A 22129-nucleotide genomic window follows, 5' to 3' on the forward strand; every position below is an offset into this window, starting at 1 on the left:
AGGCATGGCTATTTCTCAGGTAAGGTCATATTTAGTCTGTCCTTCCTGAAATGCCCTTCTCTGGACTCGCTAATCGTGTCTGACTCTGGAGTGTCCTGTGTGACTCCTGTACACGCACACTCACCCGGGGCCTTCCCTCAGGTCCTGTCGTCGCCACCTAGATCCCGTCTCCCCATGGCCTAGTGACTTGCACTTGTGAGGAGGCTCCCCTGGTCACCGTCCAGGGCAGGGTTTCTCACCCACAGGTTGGAGATGGGGTCTCAGTGCTGTTGGCAGCAGGGATTGCTTAGGGCCTATCTGGATGAGCTGTCTGCTCTGTCAATCAGGGTAAGGAAACTGCACGTGAAAGTCAGGTGTTAGTATGCACAATAGCTGGTTAAATCTGGGAATGAGATCAATTGAGCCTGTCCTTTTCCTTTTGTGTATCTTGACATCCTTGTGAATATACCTTAAATATATATACGCAAAGAATTATTTCTGAGTACTGTGTTCTGTTCAGACAAATAAGCCAACCTGTGTTCTGTTCAGTTGGCTTATTTGTCTGTTTTTATACCAGTACCACATCACCTTGATTACCTTGTAATAGGTGTTGAAATAGAAAGATGTCCATCTTCCTTCTTCAAGAGTTTTGCTGTTTGCTCTTTGAATAGTTCTGTGACTTTCCCGATGTTTCATTCTGCTTCTACGAAGATTGTCATGGCAGGTTTGATGAGTTAATTGGTTGATTGATGCTTTGTGTGGTTATTAAAGAATCTTTTATGATATTACATGTATCTTTTGTAATCTCTATGATTTTTACTGATGAAACTTTGTCATGTGGGAAAGAAGATACATTTACTTCTTTTTCAGTTTGGGGACCTTTGATTTCCTTTTCTCATCTAATTGCTCTAAGGGTTTCAGTGCTTTGTTGAAGTGTAGTGCAGAGTGTGCATCCTTGAGGAAAAGCTTTCATTCTTTCCCCATTGCTGTGCTCTTTTCATAATGGCGTTTATTATGTTGATGTTGGTATAATTTATTTTTTGTAGTTTGTTGAGTGTTCCATCTTGAAAGGTTGTCAAATTTTTGTTGAATGTTTTTTTCTGCATCAAGATAATCCTGTTTTTTTTTCCCCTTTAATCTGTTAATGTAGTGTGTCATATTAATTGATTTTTGTATGTTGACTTCTTGCCTTACGTGAATAAAATCCACTTGGTTATGGTGTCAGATCTTTTTATTTATTTATTTAAATTATTTTAATTGAAGGATAATCGCTTTACAGAAGTTGTAGTTTTCTGCCAAATATCAACATGAATCAGCCATAGGTATACATATGTCCCTTCCCTCCCATCTTCCTCCCTATCCCACCCCTGTAGGTTGTTAGAGAGCCCCTGTTTGAGTTCCCTGAGTCAGTCAGCAAATTCGCATTGGCTCTCTACTTTATATATGGTAATGTAAGTTTCCATGTTACTCTCTCCATACATCTCGCCCTCTCCTTCCTCCCCTTCCCCCTCCATCTGTTCTCTGTGTCTGTTTCTCCAGATCTTTTTAATATGTGTTGAAGTGGGTTTGCAAGTATTTTAATTTTGCATCAGTATTCATCAGGGGTATTGGTTTCTAGTTTTCCTTTCTTGTGTCTTTGGGACATCAGGAAACTATTAGAATCATGCTTGCTTCATAGAATTAGCAGGATTAGTGGTAATTCTTTTGTAAATGTTTGGTCAAATTTGGTCCTGGATTTTCCTTAGAGGTTTCTGACTACTTTTTAAATCTCTCTAGTTATAATTGGCTTCCCTGATGGCTCAAAGAATCTGCCTGCATTGCGGGAGACCCAGGTTCTATCCCTGAGTTGGAAGCTTCCCTGGAGAAAGGAATGGCTGTCTAGTCCAGTATTCATGTCTGGAGAAATTCCATGGACAGAGGAGCCTTGTGGGCTACAGTCCATGAGGTCACAAAGAGTCAGACACGACTCAGTGGCTCACACTTTCACTTTCAACACTTCTCAATTTTTTTATTTCTTAATAAGTAAAATAGTCTGTATGTTTCTAAGAATTTGCCAGTATCTCCTATATACTGTCACTTAAGGCATTATTGGTCATAGTACTTCCTTATCTTTAGAAACTTTCTTTGACATCAGTTGTAATCCCTCCTGTTTCATGTCTGTTTTTAGTTATTTGGATCTTTTTTCTCTTTTCCTTAGTCTAGGTGGGGGTTTTCCTATACAGTTTTTTCAAAACATCAACTCTTGGTTTGTTGATTATTATATTTTTCTGCTTTCTATTGTATCTCTGGTTTAATCTTTCTTACTTACATGTTTCCTTCTACTAAACCTGAATTTAGTTTGTTTTCCCTTTTCTGGTTCCTAAAGGTCTAAAAATAGATTTCAGATTTAAGATCTTTTCTCTTTTTTACGGTAAGCATTTAACCTTTCAGACTTTCCTTTTAGTACAGTGGTCTCTGTGTGTTATAAATTTTCTAATGTTGTCTTTTCGTTTTGATCCATGTATTTTAAAATTCCCATGTGATTTTTTTCTTAGACCCATTTGTGGTGTAAGAGTGAGTTGTTTAATGTCCACATGTGAGGAAGTTTCTTTTTTTCTTGTGTTTATTTCGTTGTTGTTAGGGAAGATACTTTTATGGTATCAGTCTCTTAAAATGGTTAATTTTGGCCTAACATGTGGTCTCTCATAGAGAATGGTTTCTGTGTCCTTGAGATACATGTGTTTTCTGCTTTTTTTGGGCCGTGTGATCTGTACATGCCTGTTCAATATTTGCTTCATTTTTCTGAGATATCTAATGTTAGATGTATATATATTTTTACTTGTTACAGCTTTTTGGTAAATTGACCGTTTTATCATTATACAATATTTATCTCATTGCACTTTTTTTTTCTTCATTTTATTTTGTCTGATATAACAGTCTCCCCTGCTCTCTTTAGGATGAACTGTCTTTTTTCCATCCATTCACTTTTCACCTTTCCATGTCCTTAGGTTTGTGAGTACTACCTGTTTCAACTCTCTGACAAACTCTGTGTCTCTTGCCCTGGTTTTTTTTCCTCCTGTTACTTCTAGTGGCCCCTGCTCCTGTGCATCGTATGGTGGTGAAAGACAGGCACCCTGGACAGCTCCTTTCGTGCCACTGTAATTTCAGAAGGAATGTATTGAATGTTTCCTTCCTATCATGATGTTTCTTCAGATAGTCTTGCTTAATGACTGTATTTTTTTCCATAATATTTTTTGCCATGATTTTTAATTCTCCGAGAAGTTTTTTTACTTTGCTGTTGTGATAAATCTTTTTTGTCATAATCTAATGACTCTTCTAATTTGAAATCAGTTTTATTAATGGGAAAAAAAGTAAAGAAAGTCTTTGGCTTCTGTTAATGCCTTACTGTGTAAATTTAAATGGATAAAGTTGTATTTTTGTATATGGTAATGTTATTATGAATTGAGTTCAAGTATTACTTTTTTTTTTTTAATGTTTTTACCGGTTTTCTTTTGGTAGCCTAGTATAGAATCCTGTTGACAAACTCAGCTGAGTACAAAGGATACATTTTTATCATCTGAAGAATGCTGAAATACATGTGAATAAAAGGATAATATAAAATTGTCCAAAAAATCTATCAAAAGACGAATCCTCTCATTTCAGTTAATTTTTTATAGATAAGTATGCATGCATGTGCAAGTCTGTGGTTTAGATAGAAGACATCATGATTTTAAAACTACATATCACCTTTTTTTTTTTCAGTTGAAATTATGTTATCATTATAATCTATGGCCTTGAAATTTTCTAAACAATCCTCTTAGTGTTTTAAGTAGTAAATTACTAACAGTTGTGTTTCTGTATCCACATCTATAATGACCTTTCATGCCATTTCACATTGTTCACCTTGGACTTTTTTTTTTCATATTAATACAATATTTATTTGTTTTCCTTCTGTCAAACCCTGAGCCCACCACTTTCCCCAGGCTGCCTGGGGAGTTACAGGAAAGGGAACATACAGGGCAGACACAGGAGAAAGAACTATGGGAGGTGGAAACAGCTCCTTCATATCGTGAAGAAGGTGAGCTAGACCACCATCAGGCAAAAGAGCCCCATGGCCTTTGAGAGGGCCAAGCCCATGGCGTAGAAGGCTACTGTTTCAAAGAAGGGTTCCTGGCGTAACAGTGATGAAGCTCCCAAACACAGTCCCACTTCCAGCCCCGGAGCCAGCCACCCCTGCTGTGGCAACTCCAGCTCCAGGGAACTTGGCTGCTGTGTCAAAGTCCTTTGAAATGGCACTGGTTTGGAAGCTCTGGGTAGCAATAAGTGAGATGGTCCGAGGACTTGGGGCTGCCAAGCTGCTGTGGCTCTCATGGGTCAGTGTCTCTAGTCCTTCACCACCACTGCAGATAGTGATCACTCAACAGGGGGGAGGTTCTCCCGATCAGGGAGGGGTAGAACCTAATTTGGCACAGGTGTCCATTTTCAAGGGATGAAGGCCCGAGGCCCGAGAGCTGCTCCCCATGCAGAGAAGACAGAGGGGCAGGGAGAAGGCTCACTTTGGACTTCTTTCAAGTTTTGTTTAGGAGCCCTCTGTCAAAGGACTTTTAATGTTGTCTGTATTAACTGTTAGATGCTTAAGCTTCAGTTGCTGAGCCCAAGCTTCTGAGTTCAGGTGCTTCATGTAACATTTCTTACCTTCTTGATCTGAGTCAAGTTTCTCAGAGTGTCTGTGACACAGGTTTTCTTCTCTAAGGTGGGAACAGATGGTTCTTTAATGAGCTATTATATTGATGACAAGTTGTTGCCTGTAAAGTACTTATTTAATGTTTAGAGTAATACTACAGTAATTTAGAGCAATAGGAAGCCTTCAGACAGTTTTGGTCCTTGCTGCTGTTATCTACATCATACCTGAAAATTTTGACCTTTCCATTAAAAGTGCCATGGACTTTGTCATCTCTGAAGACACCACTCATGCTGTACCTCATCTGGATAATCAGTTGCACTCACTGGGTAGAACATAATATCTGACACTTCTGTATAGCCACAACAGTGTTGAGCTTTATTTTTATATATTTCATGGATTTTGAACAATGATGAAAAATCCATATTAATTGGAGGATCTCATAAGGCCATATGAAACAGCATAAGAAATTAAAATTAGAGATGCATAATTTCTCCAGATACCCCTGCATGGATCTGTTAGAACACATACTTCAACCAAGTCAATCCGTACCTCTTACCACCCTTTCTCTTTTGCATGAAAATGAGAACTTTTCATGGCCCTTTTGGTGACATGTGGTTTCATTTCAGGAACGACTGACCTCTGAGGATGTGGCCATTGAATTCACTCAGGAAGAGTGGGAATTCCTGGACCCTGCTCAGAGGGCCTTGTACAGGGATGTGATGCTGGAGACCTACAGGAACCTGCTGTCTGTGGGTGAGGATGACTTCCTTCCAGAGCTGCCCTTGGGTATCTGCATTTTCCCTGTGTGCCCCTTGGGAGGCCCTGATGTCTTTCATCTGAGAGTTCTGGTGACTGGGGCATGACACAGGTTCACAAGGTTAAACGGACCCTCTTCAGATGCTGTGTCTGTTTCATGTCATATCTGAGGTTGTCCCAGAGCTTAATTATCTACAAAGCTCACTAGCAAATGTTAACCAAAAAAAAACCAAAAAACCCAATTTCCTATTTTCTACCTTTTGACTTTTGGCTCAGTGTTTAAAATAATCCACAGCACTTTAGATTTTTTTCTTCTGATAATGCTGAATATCTACTTGTTTGTTTTTGCTCTGTTGTTTACTTTTTTTTGGCTGCACCATTCTGTATGTGGGATCTTAGTTCCCTGACTAAGGATCAAACCTGCCCCCCCTGCATTGGAAATGCAGAGTCTTCACCACTGGATCACCAGGGGAGTCCCAGAATTTCTGTTTCTGATCTGAATATTATCTCCACATTGGAGCCTGAGAAAAAGCTCTGGACAGTGGGGAGTGATGTAAAAGTAGGCAAAACTACAACACATAAAGAAAAACGAGTATCTCTAAAGGGCTGTTTTTTTCTGTTTAGGAGTGAGACAAGTTGGTGGATTGGATCCTCTGTGGTTGTTCCTTAGGAGAATGTAAGAGTGGATAGGGAGATCATCATTTTGATCCTAGACCCTACGAGGGGAGCATATGTGAATCTCGCGGGCTCTTAGCTTGCCATCTGTAGGTCGAGCGCATGGTCCCATCTCAAGATGCTGTAATGTCTGACCTTCATGTTGTGTTAGTTTTACTCTTGTGCTGCTCTACCCCGTCTGGGAATGTCAGCTGTTCCTGATGTTCCCTTCTCCTTACTTCGTATCATTTTAACTCTTCAATTTCTTTGAAATCTATTCCTGAGGCTCTGAAATTTTATCTGGTTTCCTTGCTCTGATAATCCACCTAGGTTTAATTGGCAGCCTCTGGTGAGTCTCTGTGGAGTGGATTTAGTAGGTAACAGAAAACTGTGATGGAGACACTATTGCTAATGTTATTTTCCTGCTCTGTACAAAGTCACCACTTGAAGTCACCACTTGAAGTTATCCCATAGAGTGGTCAGTTCTAGGATTATGAGCGAGAAAGTATCACGAGAGCCTGATACATCTTTCCAGGTTATTTTCTAGCTTTGGAGACTCTGTCAAGGGCACCATGACAGTGTTGTTGATGTGTATCAAGGACCATATATTTTAGCCTCTGTAAATGGTATGGGAATTTATCCCAGGACAACTTTGTCCAAGTTCACATTCTCATATCTATGAGGCTATTGGCTGCACTGTTGTTCTGTGCATTGTAGGTATTTTTTTATTTTATCATTGAGTTCAAATTTCTGTGTTACTCTTTGTGTTTCTGTTTTGTATTTGCAATGCGTTGGATGTTTGATTGGGGAATGGTCCCTATGGTGGAACTGGTGATCAGTCCCTCTTAAAATTCTTTATATATTCTTTGTACTCACTTACTATCAGATGTATGATTGCCACATATTTTTTCTTCTATTGTTGATTGTCTTTTCAAACTCACTGCACTTTAATGCAGAGTAGTTTATAATTTTGATATAGTTCAATTTACTAATATCTGATTTTATTTTGTGGCCTGTGCTTTTGGTGTTATATCTGGTAAATCGTTTGTGGGTCCAATTTCCAGAAACATTTCCTGCACGTTTACTTCTAGGAGTTTTATACATTTGGGACTTAGGTTTAGGTCTTTGAACCATTTTGAGTTCTTTTTTGTCAGTAGTGTAAGATAATGTTCCAAGTAAATTCTTTTGCTGGTGGGTATTCAGTTTTGTCAACATGTCTTATTTCATAGACTGCTGCCCCTATTTAGTAGTTTTTACACCCTTGTGAAACATCTTTTAGGAACATTTCTGCAAGAGGTGTTTTTGTTTTTGTTTTTGTTTTAACCATTCTTTTTAGGTATGCTGCTGCCTCTACCGCTAAGTCGCGTCAGTCGTGTATGACTCTGTACGACCCCACAGATGGCAGCCCACCAGGCTCCTCTATCCCTGGGATTCTCCAGGCAAAAACACTGGCATAGGTTGCCATTTTCTTCTCCAAAGCATGCATGCCAAGTTGCTTATGCTGGGTCCGATTCTGTGCGACCCCATAGACGGCAGCCTGCCAGGCTCCGCTGTCCTTCGGATTCTCCAGGCAAGAATACTGGAGTGGGTTGCCATTTCCTTCTCCACTTTTTAGGTATAGTTAATTTATAATTTTGTATTTGAGGTATACAGCAGTTTACAAGATAGTCAATATAGTTCCCTGAGCTTATCGTAGGTTCTTGTTGTTTATCTATTTTGTATATACATTAGTTTGTAAATATTCAGACTCCTAATTTATCTCTCCCTTTCCTGCCCCCTCACCATCCTGTACTATCCCCTTTGGTAACCATAAGTTTGTTTTTTATGCTGGTGAGTTTATTTTGTCAATAAGTTCATTTGTAACATTTATTTCAGTTCAACATATAATATCCTATGATATTTGTCTTTCTCTGTCTGATTTCACTTAGAATAATCCCTAAGTCTGTCTATATTGCTGCAAAAGGCATTACTTCATTGTGTTTTATGCTGTGGAGGTGGCAACCCACTCCAGTGTTCTTGCCTGGAGTATTGCATGGACAGGAGTCTGGCAGCTGCAGGTCATGTGGTCTTAAAGAGTTGGACACGGCTGAGCTACTTTCACTTCACAATATTCCCTTGTATATATGTACCACATATACTTTATCCCTTTGTCTGTCAGTGAACATTTAGGTTGCTGCTGTGTTTTGGCTGGTATAAATAGTGCTGCTAAAAACGTTGGGGTGCATGTATCATTTTGAATTAGTTTTCATCCTTTCTGGATATATGCCCAGGATTGGAATTGCTGCTTCATGTGATAGCTGTATTTTTAGTTCTTTATGGAAACTCCATGCTATTCTCCAAAGTGGCAGTACCAATTTATGTTCCTTCCAACAGTGTAGGAGGGTTCTCTTTTCTCCACACCCTCTCAAGCATTTATTGTTGTAGACTTTTTGATGGTGGTCATTCTGACCAGTGTGAGGTGATACATTTTTGTGGTTTTGATTTGCATTTCTCTCATAAGTAGAGACGTCAAGCATCTTTTCAGGTGACTGTTGGCCATCTTTTTGTCTGCTGTGGAGAAGTGTCTGTTTTGATCTTCTGCCCAGTTTTTGATTGGGTTGTTTGTTTGTTTGTTTTGATATTATGCTGTATGAACTGTTTCTATATTTTGGAAATAAATCCTTCAGAGGTAGCATCATTTGCATATATAGTCTCATAGTCCACAAGTTGAATTTTTGTTCTTTTTTTGCTTTCCTTTGCTTTGCAAAAAGTTTTTAAATTTAATTAGGTCTCATTTGTTTGATTTTGCTTTTATTACCATGACTCTAAGAGATAGATTCAAAAAAATTTCGCTGACATTTAGTCAGTGTTTTCCATTTTTTTTCCACTATGAATTTTATAGTACCTGGTATTGCATTTAGATGTTTAACACATGTTGAGTTTATTTTTATATGTGGTGTTAGAGAATGTTGGAATTTCATTCTTTTTCATGTAACTATCCATTTATCCCAGCATCACTTATTAAAGAGACTTCTTCATTCTATAGTATTTCCTCCTTTGTTATAGAATAATTGACTCTAAGTAAATTGGTTTATTTCTGGGTTTTCTGTCCTGTTCTACTGATCTGTGTTTCTGTTTTGTGCCATCATCATACCACTTCCCTGGTGGCTCGGACAGTAAAGCCATCTGCCTACAGTGCAGGAGACCCAGGTTCAGTCCCTGGGTCAGGAAGATCTGCTGGAGAAGGAAATGGCAACCCATTTCAGTATTCTTGCCTAGAAAATCCCATGGACAGAGGAACCTGATAGTCTGCAGTCGATGGGGTCACAAATAGTTGGACACTGCTGAGCGACTTTACTTTCACTTTGTTGACTGTCAGTTTGTAGTATAGTCTGAACTCAGGGAACATGATTCCTCCAGCTCTGTACTTCTTTCTCAAGATCATTTTAGATATCAGCGTCTTTTGTATTTCGGTACAAATTAAGTTTTTCTTTGTTTTATGAAATATGTCATTGTAAATTTGATAAGGGTTGCATTGAGTATGTAGATTGCCTTGGATAGTATGGTCATTTTGACAGTGTTACTTCTTTCAGTCCAAGAATATGGTATATGTTTGTGCCATCTGTTTGTGTTATCTTTGGTATCAGTCATCAGCATCTTATAGTTTCATGAGTACACTTCTTTTGACTTTTTAGAAAGGTTTATTCCTTAGAATTGTATTGTTTTCTCTGAGATGGTAAATGGGATTGTTTCATTAATTTCACTTTCTGATATATCATTATTAGTGTATAGAAATGCAGCAGCTTTCTATATATTTTGTATCCAGCAAGTTTACTCTGTTCATTGATGAGGTCTAGTAGTCATCTGGTGGCATCTTCGGGATTTTCTGTGTATAGCATCATAGTGACAGTTTTACTTCTTCTTTATTTTTTTTGCCTTGAATTCCTTTTATTTCTTTTTCTTTTCTGATTGTTGTGGCTAGGACTTCCAAAAATATGTTCAATAAAAGTGGCAATAGTGAACATTCTTGTCTTATCCATGTTGTTAAGAGGAGTGCTTTCAGTTTTTTCCTGTTGAGTATGATGTGAGCTGTGTGTTTGACATATACAGTCTTAATTATGTTGAGGTAGGGTCCATCTGTGCTGACTTTCTGAAGGGTTTTTTATCATAAATGGCACTTGAATTTTGTCAGAACCTTTTCTGCTTCTATTGATGATCATATGGTTTTTAGTCTTCAACTGTTACTGTGGTGCATCATAGTGATTAACTTGTGGATATTGAGAAATCTTGCATCCCTGAAATAAATCCCACTTGATTGTGGTATGATCCTTTCATGTCCTTTAATGTATTAGTAACTGTTTGAATCTGCTCTTTTGAACTCAGGGAAGGTCTAGGAGAATAAAGCCTTTTTCTACAAAAAAGAGTTGGATGCCTCAGAAAGGCTTTTGTAACTGGGAAGGTCTTCCAGAGTCAGTGTCAGTCCCTCCTTTCCTTTGATACTCCTCGATCTTGAGATGACCATGTGTGGAAGAAGAAACGAAGTAAATGTCCAATAGAGTGGTTAGTCATACTTGTCAGAGGAACCCAGGTTTAGATAGCCTTTTCCTGGATTTTCCTTCTGATTTCTGCTAATAAGATTCTTACACAATATCCTGGAATATTGTGTATGCTTTTCTTGAATATAAGCATTCTATTGTAAGTTACAGAATCAGAGTTGGATACATTACATTGTAAATAGTATAACAGGTATTATCCTGCTTTCTCCATATATCACACTTTTAAAATCTCTCTTGTTTCTGTCCCATACCCATAGTATAATGCCCATAAAGTTGCTGAACCAGTTCTTTTCTTTTAAGGTCAGTATATTAGTTTGCGCTCTCCGTTATTTTCACAAAGACATGCGGTCACAAGCTGATATCTGGCATAAACCTGTGTACCCTATGCTCCGCGTAGGCCCTTTCTTAGTCCTGACCAGTCCTCACATAGTACCTTGATGTGGATGGAAACATTGTTCTTACCTATCACATCCCCCCACCTTCTACATACTCTCACTGTAAAGATAAACTCTGATCATTTATTGAACATGTTTCTCAGGACATGACCTAAATAACTCTGTGCATCCATGATGACTCACAACCCATTTTGAGATGGGGTGGTTGAATAATAGTTAAACAGATTACTTCAGTCTTGTATCTTCTTTGATATTTTCTTTCTAAGTTCCTTGTATTTATTTTTAATACTTTCTAGTCTATTCATTCGGTGAGTGGTCACGTTTACAAATAAGTTTTTTCAGTCGTCCCAGTAGGTTCAGATTCATATCCTGGTTTTCTTACCACTTTGTGGGCCAATTGGGTGTGTCTCCTACTCTGATTAGAGGAAAGCTTGTTAGTTTACCTCAAGCCTTTTAAAGCAAATTAGTGCTGTCAGTAGTACATGTTTTATAGTAAATACTCAAACTTTATTTGTCTAAAAAAGGTAGTATCTATATTCTGTCACGTTCTTTATGATATGACTTTATCTACATTATATCTTTTTTTAATATAAATTTATTTATTTTCATTGGAGGTTAATTACTTGACAATATTGTATTGGTTTTGCCATACATCAACATGAGTCCACCACAGGTATACACATGTTCCCCATCCTGAACCCCGCTCCCTCCTCCCTCCCCATACCATCCCTCTGGGTTATCCCAGTGCACCAGCCCCAAGCATCCAGTATCATGCATCGAACCTGGACTGGCGATTCGTTTCATATATGATATTATACATGTTTCAATGCCATTCTCCCAAATCATCCCACCCTTTCCCTCTCCCACAGAGTCCAAAAGCATGTTCTATACATCTGTGTCTCTTTTGCTGTCTTGCATACAGGGTTATCATTACCATCTTTCTAAATTCCATATATATGTGTTAGTATATTGTATTGGTATTTTCCTTTCTGGCTTACTTCACTCTGTGTAATAGGCTTCAGTTTCATCCACCTCATTACAACTGATTCAAATGAATTCTCTTTAATGGCTGAGTAATACTCCATTGTGTATATGTACCACGGCCTTCTTATCTATTCATCTGCTGATGGACATCTAGGTTGCTTCCATATCCTGGCTATTATAAACAGTGCTGCGATGAACATTGGGGTACACGTGTCTCTTTCAGTTCTGGTTTCCTTGGTGTGTATGCCCAGCAGTGGGATTGCTGGGTCATAAGGCAGTTCTATTTCCAGTTTTTTAAGCAATCTCCACACTGTTTTCCATAGTTGCTGTACTAGTTTGTATCCCACCTGTAGTGTAAGTGGGTTCCCTTTTCTCCACACCGTCTCCAGCATTTATTGCTTGTAGACTTTTGGATCGCAGCCATTCTGACTGGCATGAAATGGTACCTCATTGTGGTTTTGATTTGCATTTCTCTGATAATGAGTGATGTTGAGCATCTTTTCATGTGTTTGTTAGCCATCTGTATGTCTTCTTTGGAGAAATGTCTATTTAGTTCTTTGGCCCATTTTTTGATTGGGTCATTCATTTTTCTGGAATTAAGCTGCAGGAATTGCTGTATATTTTTGAAATTGGTTGTTTTTCAGTTGCTTCATTTGCTATTATTTTCTCCCATTCTGAAGGCTGTCTTTTCACCTTGCTTATAGTTTCCTTTGTTGTGCAGAAGCTTTTAAGTTTAATTAGGTCCCATTTGTTTCTTTTTGCTTTTATTTCCAATATTCTGGGAGGTGGGTCATAAAGGACCCTTCTGTGATGTATGTCAGAGAGTGTTTTGCCTATGTTCTCCTCTAGGAGTTTTATAGTTTCTGGTCTTCCGTTGAGATCTTTAATCCATTTTGAGTTTATTTTTGTGTACGGTGTTAGAAAGTAATCTAGTTTCTTTCTTTTACAAGTGGTGACCAGTTTTCCCAGCACCACTTGTTAAAGAGATTGTCTTTAATCCATTGTATATTCTTGCCCCTTTTGTCAAAGATAAGGTGTCCATAGATGTATGGATTTATCTCTGGGTTTTCTATTTTGTTCCATTGATCTATATTTCTGTCTTTGTGCCAGTACCATACTGTCTTCATGACTGTGTCTTTTTAGTAGAGGCTGAAGTCAGGCAGGTTGATTCCTCCACTTCCATTCTTCTTTCTCAGGATTGCTTTGGCTATTCGAGGTTTTTTGTATTTCCATACAAATTGTGGAATTATTTGTTCTAGCTCTACATTATATCTTCTTAAAATTTTATTTATTTTTTAATTGAAAGATAATGGCTTTACCGAATTTTGTTTTCTGTCAGACCTCAACTACATTATATCCTCTATGCGTTTCACTTGCAACATTTTTCAGCAATATTGTGTCTGACCCTGGTCAATAAATACACAAAGCACTCGCTTTTTATTTGTTATATTTTGGTGCCATTAAACTAGGTAATTAAGAATAGTGCATGGCTAGAGATTAGCCTTCCTTGGTGGCTCAGTGGTAAAGAATTCACCTGCTAATGCAGAAGATGCTTCCTGATTCCTGAGTCAGGAAGATCCCATGGAGAAGGAAATGGCAACCCACCCGCTATTCTTGCCTGGGAAATCCCATGGACTGAGAAGTCCGGTGCACTACAGTCCACAGTGTCGCAAAGAGGCAAACACGACTGAGCGACGGAACAGCAACAACATAGGTGGAGATTGCATTGATCATTGGCTGTTAGAAAACCGGTGAATATTTTACGTCTTAATTTATGTGACATTTACAGATGATGGTCTTTTAGCGTGTATTCTTGCAATACAGTTGACACATACTACTTGTTAACATTGGAAAATGCCCTTTCTTTTTGGGTATGTAGTTCTATAGCAGATTTAAAAAACTATAGTTTCCAAAAAATTGTTTTAGTCATAGTCTTCATTTTCTCATTTGTTTTCAATTGTAAACAACCAATTATGAAAAGTTAATTATTAATTGGGTAAGCTTGGTTTTGGATTATTTACTGTTACAATATATAATGTATTGTTTAGAATGTATTTATGTACAGTAAGTTTGCAGACTACAATGATAGTGTAATATTTTTCTTTTCAATTTGAGACAACTGTTGATTGATATGTTGCCAGGGACCAGCCTCAGTTGATCCAGGGTAGTTCGAAGTGGGGACGGCGTGGTGAGAGAGATATATAGATTTAGAGAGAGAGAAGGAAAGGGTTTGCAGTTAAGAGAAGAGAGGAGAGAAAGAGGCTGTATTCCTTGGTTTACATAGAAAGACAATAAAGCCTCAGACAAGAGACTTTCACCGTCTGTGTATGGCCACAGGTACCTGCCTGAATAGTGGAGGGTGCCCTGCCTTGGGCTCGCTCTTGTGTGGGTCTTAGAAGCCCACGCAAATAAATAGACACGATGAGCCTCTATGCTCCAGAGGGGAATCAGCCAGAAAATAGAGTAAGAAAGAAAAGAAGACATGGGGGAAGCCAGTCTTTCCAGGAACTGGTCTGAGAAACTGGTCCATCCTTTATTTTCCAGGAAAAGCTTTTATACTTTTAGGTGTACATAGATATCAATGGATAATACAAAGTCATGCAGGGTCAGCAGCCCTGACCCTTATCGACACCAGGCTTTCTCTCTGCATGCTTAGCTGTATACACAGGTCTTAGGTGATTTACATCATCTTCTGGCCAAGAGGCCTATTACCATTTCATGGCCCTTTTCTGATAAGGGTCCGTCAACCAGAAAACTTATTTTCCCTAAAAGTGTTGTTCTTACTAAAGTCTGGTGCCACTCTCAGAAAGCACTAATTAAGGTTACATTCTTACATAGCAATGACACAACAATTTATAACAAGGAAAGAGTAGTACAGTGATTTATAACAAAGAGAAAATTCAGTAACTCTAAAGTCTAGTATTGCTAACATCAAAACTACTATATTCTTTTTTCTACATCCCAATTACATTGATTAATATCCTCCAGGTGCCTAAAAGATAAAGTATATGGAGGCCTGGCAGCAGTCATTAACTCAACAATGAAAACCTACACTGATATAATTCTTAGCTCTTTAAGAAAGGCTCTGTATCTTTAAGATGTTTTAAGCTTCATGCCTCTCGCGGTTATGGGGCTGTAAACAATCACATGCATAGTTGTAAAAGTCAGGACAGATGGGTCAGGTAAGTTAGAAAGCTATCAGAGGGGTTTAAGCCGAGACATTCTTTTTACGCCCAGGAGACTTATTGACTGGAGCTCTATGTTAATTCCTTTTAGGGGAAGGTGGTGGGGGACAGCCCCTGTTAATGTCAGAAGCATAAGCGAAAACCATAATGCAGTACGGCAGGCAGACTCTGGTTTTGGGGACAGATGCTATAGAAAATCCAGCAAGGCTCCCTTAAGGCCGGACTCGCCTTTACCTGTCGGACCCCTTAACCTCATGACCTTTGCCACAGGCGGGACTCCTGGTGCTGCCTCCCAGCAATACGTTCCTAAGGGTCCTGGTAGAAAAACACTCTGTTTTTGAGAGTTAGCATAAGATTGTCCAATGTGAGTGTGTTTGGCATATGGTTTTTAAAACTAGGCTACTGTAATGGTGAATTTATTTTCTGCTTTCTTAAGTTAAGAATTATATTCCTTTTCATGCATTGGAGAAGGAAATGGCAACCCACTCCAGTGTTCTTCCCTGGAGAATCCCAGGGACGGGGGAGCCTGGTGGGCTGCCGTCTGTGGGGTCGCACAGAGTCGGACACGACTGAAGCAACTTAGCAGCAGCAGCAACAGTGTTTCTAAACACTTAAGGTGATCATTGTGGTGTTTCATAACTTGATGTAACTATTACTTTTGGTGTAATACATATTCAACATGAAACATTTATTTTGAATTATTGTGAGCAGGATACCTATGATTGTTTTTATCTTGTAGATATCTCACCTACACATGTGATCAAGCATTTACAACCCAAAGCAAACAGAGATAAACTTGAAACATTCCAAACATTGATGCTGGGAAACCCTGAAAGCTGTGAAATCAAACATTTTCATCCTTGGGAAAGTCAGGAAAATATGTGTGACTTTGAGTGTCAGGGGAGAGATGACAAAAGAAATTTCAAAGGGACACCTGTAAGCCTTAATGGAAATGTGCCTGATGGAAGAGATTCGCATGATAGAAAGGATGCAGGCATTAAGCCCTTTGCAAACAGGTTTGGATTTAACTTTCAGGATAAACTGCAGATGTTTCAAACTGGTGGAATAATTTCTGAATATAATGAAGTTAAGAGTTCTGTCAACAACAGTTTCTCATTTTCACCACTTCAAAGAATTCCTCCTTGTGTCCAAACCAGTGTTCCTAATATATATGGGAATGATTTTATGAATCCTTCAGTAACAACACAAGAACTCAAAGCACACAGGGAAAAACCTTTCAAATGTGGTGAGTGTGACAAGGCCTTTCATGTAAAGTCAAGCCTTTTAAGTCTTCGGACAGTTCACACTGGAGAGAAACCTTACAAATGGGATGAGTGTGGCAAGGCCTTTTGTGTAAAGTCAAGCCTTTTAAGTCATCAGACAATTCATACTGGAGAGAAACCTTACAAATGCGATGAGTGTGGCAAGGCCTTTTGTATAAAGTTAAGCCTTTTAAGTCATCAGACAGTTCATACTGGAGAGAAACCTTACAAATGCAATGAGTGTGGCAAGGCCTTTTGTGTAAAGTCAAGCCTTTTAAGTCATCAGACAATTCATACTGGAGAGAAACCTTACAAATGTGATGAATGTGGCATGGCCTTTCATGTAAAGTCAACCTTTTTAAGACATCAGACATTTCATACTGGAGAGATACCTTACAAATGTGATAAGTGTGGAATGGCCTTTCGTGTAAAGTTAACCCTTTTAAGTCATCAGACAGTTCATACTGGAGAGAAACCTTTCAAATGTGATGAGTGTGGCAAGGCATTTTGTGTAAAGTCAAGCCTTTTAAGGCATCTGACAGTTCATACTGGAGAGAAACCTTACAAATGTGATGAGTGTGGCAAGGCCTTTTGTATAAAGTCAAGCCTTTTAAGGCATCAGACAGTTCATACTGGAGAGAAACCTTACAAATGTGATGAGTGTGGCAAGGCCTTTTGTGTAAAGTCAAGCCTTTTAAGTCATCACACAGTTCATACTGGAGAGAAACCTTACAAATGTGATGAGTGTGGCAAGGCCTTTTGTGTAAAGTCAAGCCTTTTAAGTCATCACACAGTTCATACTGGAGAGAAACCTTACAAATGTGATGAGTGTGGCAAGGCCTTTGCTCACAACTCACACCTCAGGAGACATAAGAAAAGTCATACAGGAAAGAAACTATTTAAATGTGATATATGTGACAAAGTCTTCAGCCAAAATTCAGCCTTTTTAAGTCATCAGATGGTTCATACTGGAGAGAAACCTTACATATGTGATAAGTGTGGCAAGGTCTTTCGTTTAAAGGCAGCCCTTTTAAGTCATCAGACAGTTCATACTGGAGAGAAACCTTACAAATGTGATAAGTGTGGCAAGGCCTTTCGTTTAAAGTCAACACTTTTAAGTCATCAGACAGTTCATACTGGAGAGAAACCTTACATGTGTGATAAGTGTGGCAAGGTCTTTCGTTTAAAGGCAGCCCTTTTAAGTCATCAGACAGTTCATACTGGAGAGAAACCTTGTGATGAGTGTGGCAAGGCCTTCACTGACAGCTCATACCTCAGGAGACATAAGAAAATTCATACAGGAAAGAAATTATTTAAATGTGATATATGTGACAAAGTCTTCGACCGAAATTCAAAGCTTGCTCATCATCAGACGGTTCATACTGGAGAGAAACCTTACAAATGTGATGAGTGTGGCAAGGCCTTTCGTCTAAAGTCAACCCTTTTAAGTCATCAGACAGTTCATACTGGAGAGAAACCTTACAAATGTGATGAGTGTGGCAAGGTCTTTGGTCTAAAGTCAACCCTTTTAAGTCATCAGGCAGTTCATACTGGAGAGAAACATTACAAATGTGATGAGTGTGGCAAGGTCTTTGGTCTAAAGTCAACCCTTTTAAGTCATCAGACAGTTCATACTGGAGAGAAACCTTACAAATGTGATGATTGTGGCAAGGCCTTTCGTCTAAAGTCAACCCTTTTAAGTCATCAGACAGTTCATACTGGAGAGAAACCTTACAAATGTGATGAGTGTGGCAAGGCCTTTCGTCTAAAGTCAACCCTTTTAAGTCATCAGACAGTTCATACTGGAGAGAAACGTTACAAATGTGATGAGTGTGGCAAGGCCTTTCGTCTAAAGTCTACCCTTTTAAGTCATCAGACCGTTCATACTGGAGAGAAACCTTACAAATGTGATAAGTGTGGCGAGGCCTTTCGTCTAAAGTCAACCCTTTTAAGTCATCAGACAGTTCATACTGGAGAGAAACCTTACAAATGTGATGAGTGTGGCGAGGCCTTTCGTCTAAAGTCAACCCTTTTAAGTCATCAGACAGTTCATACTGGAGAGAAACCTTATGGATGTGATCAGTGTGGCAAGGCCTTTCGTGAAAAGTCAACCCTTTTAAGTCATCAGACAGTTCATACTGGAGAGAAACCTTACAAATGTGATGAGTGTGGCAAGGTCTTTCGTCTAAAGTCAACCCTTTTAAGGCATCAGACAGTTCATACTGGAGAGAAACGTTACCAATGTGATGATTGTGGCAAGGCCTTTCGTCTAAAGTCAACCCTTTTAAGTCATCAGACAGTTCATACTGGAGAGAAACGTTACAAATGTGATGAGTGTGGCGAGGCTTTTCGTCTAAAGTCAACCCTTTTAAGTCATCAGACAGTTCATACTGGAGAGAAACCTTACAAATGTGATGATTGTGGCAAGGCCTTTCATCTAAAGTCAACCTTTTTAAGGCATCAGACAGTTCATACTGGAGAGAAACGTTACAAATGTGATGAGTGTGGCAAGGCCTTTCGTCTAAAGTCAACCCTTTTAAGTCATCAGACAGTTCATATTGGAGAGAAACGTTACAAATGTGATGATTGTGGCAAGGCCTTTCGTCTAAAGTCTACCCTTTTAAGTCATCAGACAGTTCATACTGGAGAGAAACCTTACAAATGTGATGAGTGTGGCAAGGTCTTTCGTCTAAAGTCAACCCTTTTAAGGCATCGGAGAGTTCATACTGGAGAGAAACCTTACAAATGTGATCAGTGTGGCAAGGCCTTTCATCTAAAGTCAACCCTTTTAAGTCATCAGACAGTTCATACTGGAGAGAAACGTTACAAATGTGATGATTGTGGCAAGGCCTTTCGTCTAAGGTCAACCCTTCTAAGTCATCAGACAGTTCATACTGGAGAGAAACGTTACAAATGTGATGAGTGTGGTGAGGCCTTTCGTCTAAAGTCAACCCTTTTAAGTCATCAGACAGTTCATACTGGAGAGAAACGTTACAAATGTGATGAGTGTGGAAAAGTCTTCGGTCAAAAACCACATCTTCAACTTCACTGGAGAATTCATAATGGAGAAAGACCTTTCAGGTGTAATGAGTGTGGCAAGTTCTTCAGTCAAAATTCACACCTTAAAAAACATTGGAGAATACATATAGAGAAACCTTTCAAATGTTTCAAGTGTGGAAAATCCTTTATTCAGGTCTCAGCACTCACTAAACATCAGAAAATCCATACATGAGCGAAACTCATGTGAATGTGGTTATATGGTAGAAGTCTTCAAATTTCAAAGTTCAAAATTCACACCCTACAGTTGCTCAGAGAATTCATCTCTCTGAAAAACCATACAAATATCATGAGTGTGGCAACATCTTAGGCTTCGTGAGAAAATTCATACTGGATAGAAGGGAGATATAAATGTATTTATTAGTGAGGTCTTTAGAACATGAATCCATTCTAGAAAGATTCCTCACCAATTTCACAAATTTAAAAAAAAAAAAGACCTATCGTCACAACTCACCAGTAGTATCAGAGTATTTATCCTGGAGAAAACACACAGCAATGTAATGTGTGTGGCAAGGATCTTACCCCAAAGTCACAAGATAGGAACATAGTGGAGCCATACTTCCCAGACTCAGTGGATGTGGCAAATCCTTTATCTTTTTCACTCTATGTATTCTCTGATGACTTTAGTTCAGGTACTCTGCAACTGCAGTAAGTCCATATTTGAAGAGGAGCTATAGAGATCTTTTCGTGTAAAAGAAACCCGAATTCTACCTCAGCAAAGATGATTCTTTCGGACAGTAGTCCACCATCTTTTTGGTCTCCTGGCTTTCTGAATAAAGTCACTATTCCTTGCCCAACAAGTACTCTCTCAGTTTATTGGCGTGTTGTGTGGTGAGCTCTAAGAGCTTGGCTTTGGTAATACATTGATCAAATGCATTTGTTACATGCGTTTCACGATGGTCTCTGGGAAGGATTCAATGAGATGAAGGGACCGACATCATTAGATACAATTCATTCACATCCATGTTTCCTGGAAAAACACACAGCCTGAATTACAAAATTCAATAGTTTGTGTGAATTAGCAACAGGGAGGGGAGAAAATATTATAATAGGACATGACTCATCATCAGTAGGATCAGGAAGCGCTTCTGTACATAGTCCAGCCTGTTATAAAACATAATGTTCTACGCACTGACCTTGAACAGAGTAGACAAGATGTTAAAAGGACTAGGCTTTTCATAGGAGGAGAGGGAGAGTTACCAGGGACTGATGGTGTGCTAGGAACAATGCATAGGAATAGGGCCATATTCTCCATTGAATAGAAATAACTGTTGTATGTATGATTAAAGAAGAGTTACTCTTATTTGTGGAAATTGAAGACAGAGCTGTCACAGTCTTTGTAGACCAGGACCTGAGGAATGGAGTCGACGAGAAGAAGGAAGCAGGGGACCCAAGTCTCAAGTGAAATAAGGGTGCTTTATTTGCAAAAATGCATAGTTATATATCTTTCTACAAGGTAGCTTTAGGCAATAAAAACATTGAGGAAAAACAAAGCGAAGCAAATAACAATCTTGAAAGGGCCAGAAAGCATTCCATATCCTGAGTAAGAGGGGCATAACTGAATAGATTACCTTCAAGTGAAAGGTCACTGAAGGGAGTCACTGAAGGGAATCCAAGCAAATGCTCTTTCTCATGACCTCAGTCCTGAGAGCTGCATGCAGTTCTGCTCATTCCTGTTTTCCAGACCTGATAAAGAATAGAGTCCTTGAGAATCGGCAAACAAAAGAAGAAAATATCATGTTGGGTCCTTTAAAGTTGGATGTCCCCTGACAGTACCCCCTTTTTAACTTTTTCATAATTGGGGATAACTCTAGATACTTTTGTGAAAAAGGCCCTGAGCAAGTGAGTTTGTTTAGTTTCAACAATTTTAGTTGAAAGGCATCGATATGTTACAATTACAATCACCAGGATAATTATCAGTGTTATAGTTCCAGATCCAATACTATGTGTAATGCCTTGAAACCATCTTTGAGGGTCTAGCCCAGATAATTGATCAGCTAGCTGTTCAGCTAAGGTTTCCAAATTGTTGGAAGAGGGTAGACTCTTAGAGAAGGTTTCAAGGATTTCCTTTTACAACAATTGTACATTTAAGGAAGCATTATTATGCATATCTTACAAATGAAATTTTATTTTTTCCCAATTGTAAGCACTATGGTTGAACTGAATAGGAGTGATACAAAATTGAGTAGAATTCCAATCACAATTTAATAATACTTGTTTTTGTAAATCTACTAATTGGTCTCCAACCCATTGGATGGCTGTTTTTTAATTCCTGATTTTTATCTTGAACTTTTTCATCTTTCTGAACCTGAGTGACCCATATAGTATGAGCATCTTTAGTCCATCTTGAATAAAGTTTTGTGTTTGAATTGAAGTTTGTAAAGCAGTGTCTGCGACAGCGGCAGTGGTACAAATGGCTATTGATCCCAAAATGCCAAGAATCAAGCATCTAATTAATCACTTAGATCGTCAGAGTAATTTAGTGAGTAACTGGGAGGTAAGTCTTGACATGGGATCCTCTTTCCAGGGTCGTTGGAGATCTGCTGGCAACCACAGACTACATTGAGATCGAAGAATCAAAAGGGATTTGTGTTTTTAGAGAAATAGAGGAATTAAGACAAGCATACAATTTGCAGTCTATACAAATCACAGAACGTAA

The 22129-nt window shown here is 38.8% G+C and overlaps 1 protein-coding gene across 1 annotated transcript; it reads left to right on the plus strand.

The window, feature by feature from the left end:
- Positions 1 to 4: 4 nt before the first annotated feature.
- LOC128064040 (zinc finger protein 665-like) lies at positions 5 to 19645 on the plus strand. The gene is made up of 4 exons (XM_052656857.1): positions 5 to 19; positions 5269 to 5428; positions 15891 to 17176; positions 17435 to 19645. Exons 1-4 carry the CDS (start codon positions 5 to 7, stop codon positions 19643 to 19645), a joined length of 3672 nt encoding a protein of 1223 aa, XP_052512817.1.
- The last annotated feature ends 2484 nt before the right edge of the window (positions 19646 to 22129 follow it).

The sequence above is a fragment of the Budorcas taxicolor genome, chromosome 18, assembly GCF_023091745.1.
Source record: "Budorcas taxicolor isolate Tak-1 chromosome 18, Takin1.1, whole genome shotgun sequence".
Classification (NCBI taxonomy): domain Eukaryota; kingdom Metazoa; phylum Chordata; class Mammalia; order Artiodactyla; family Bovidae; genus Budorcas; species Budorcas taxicolor.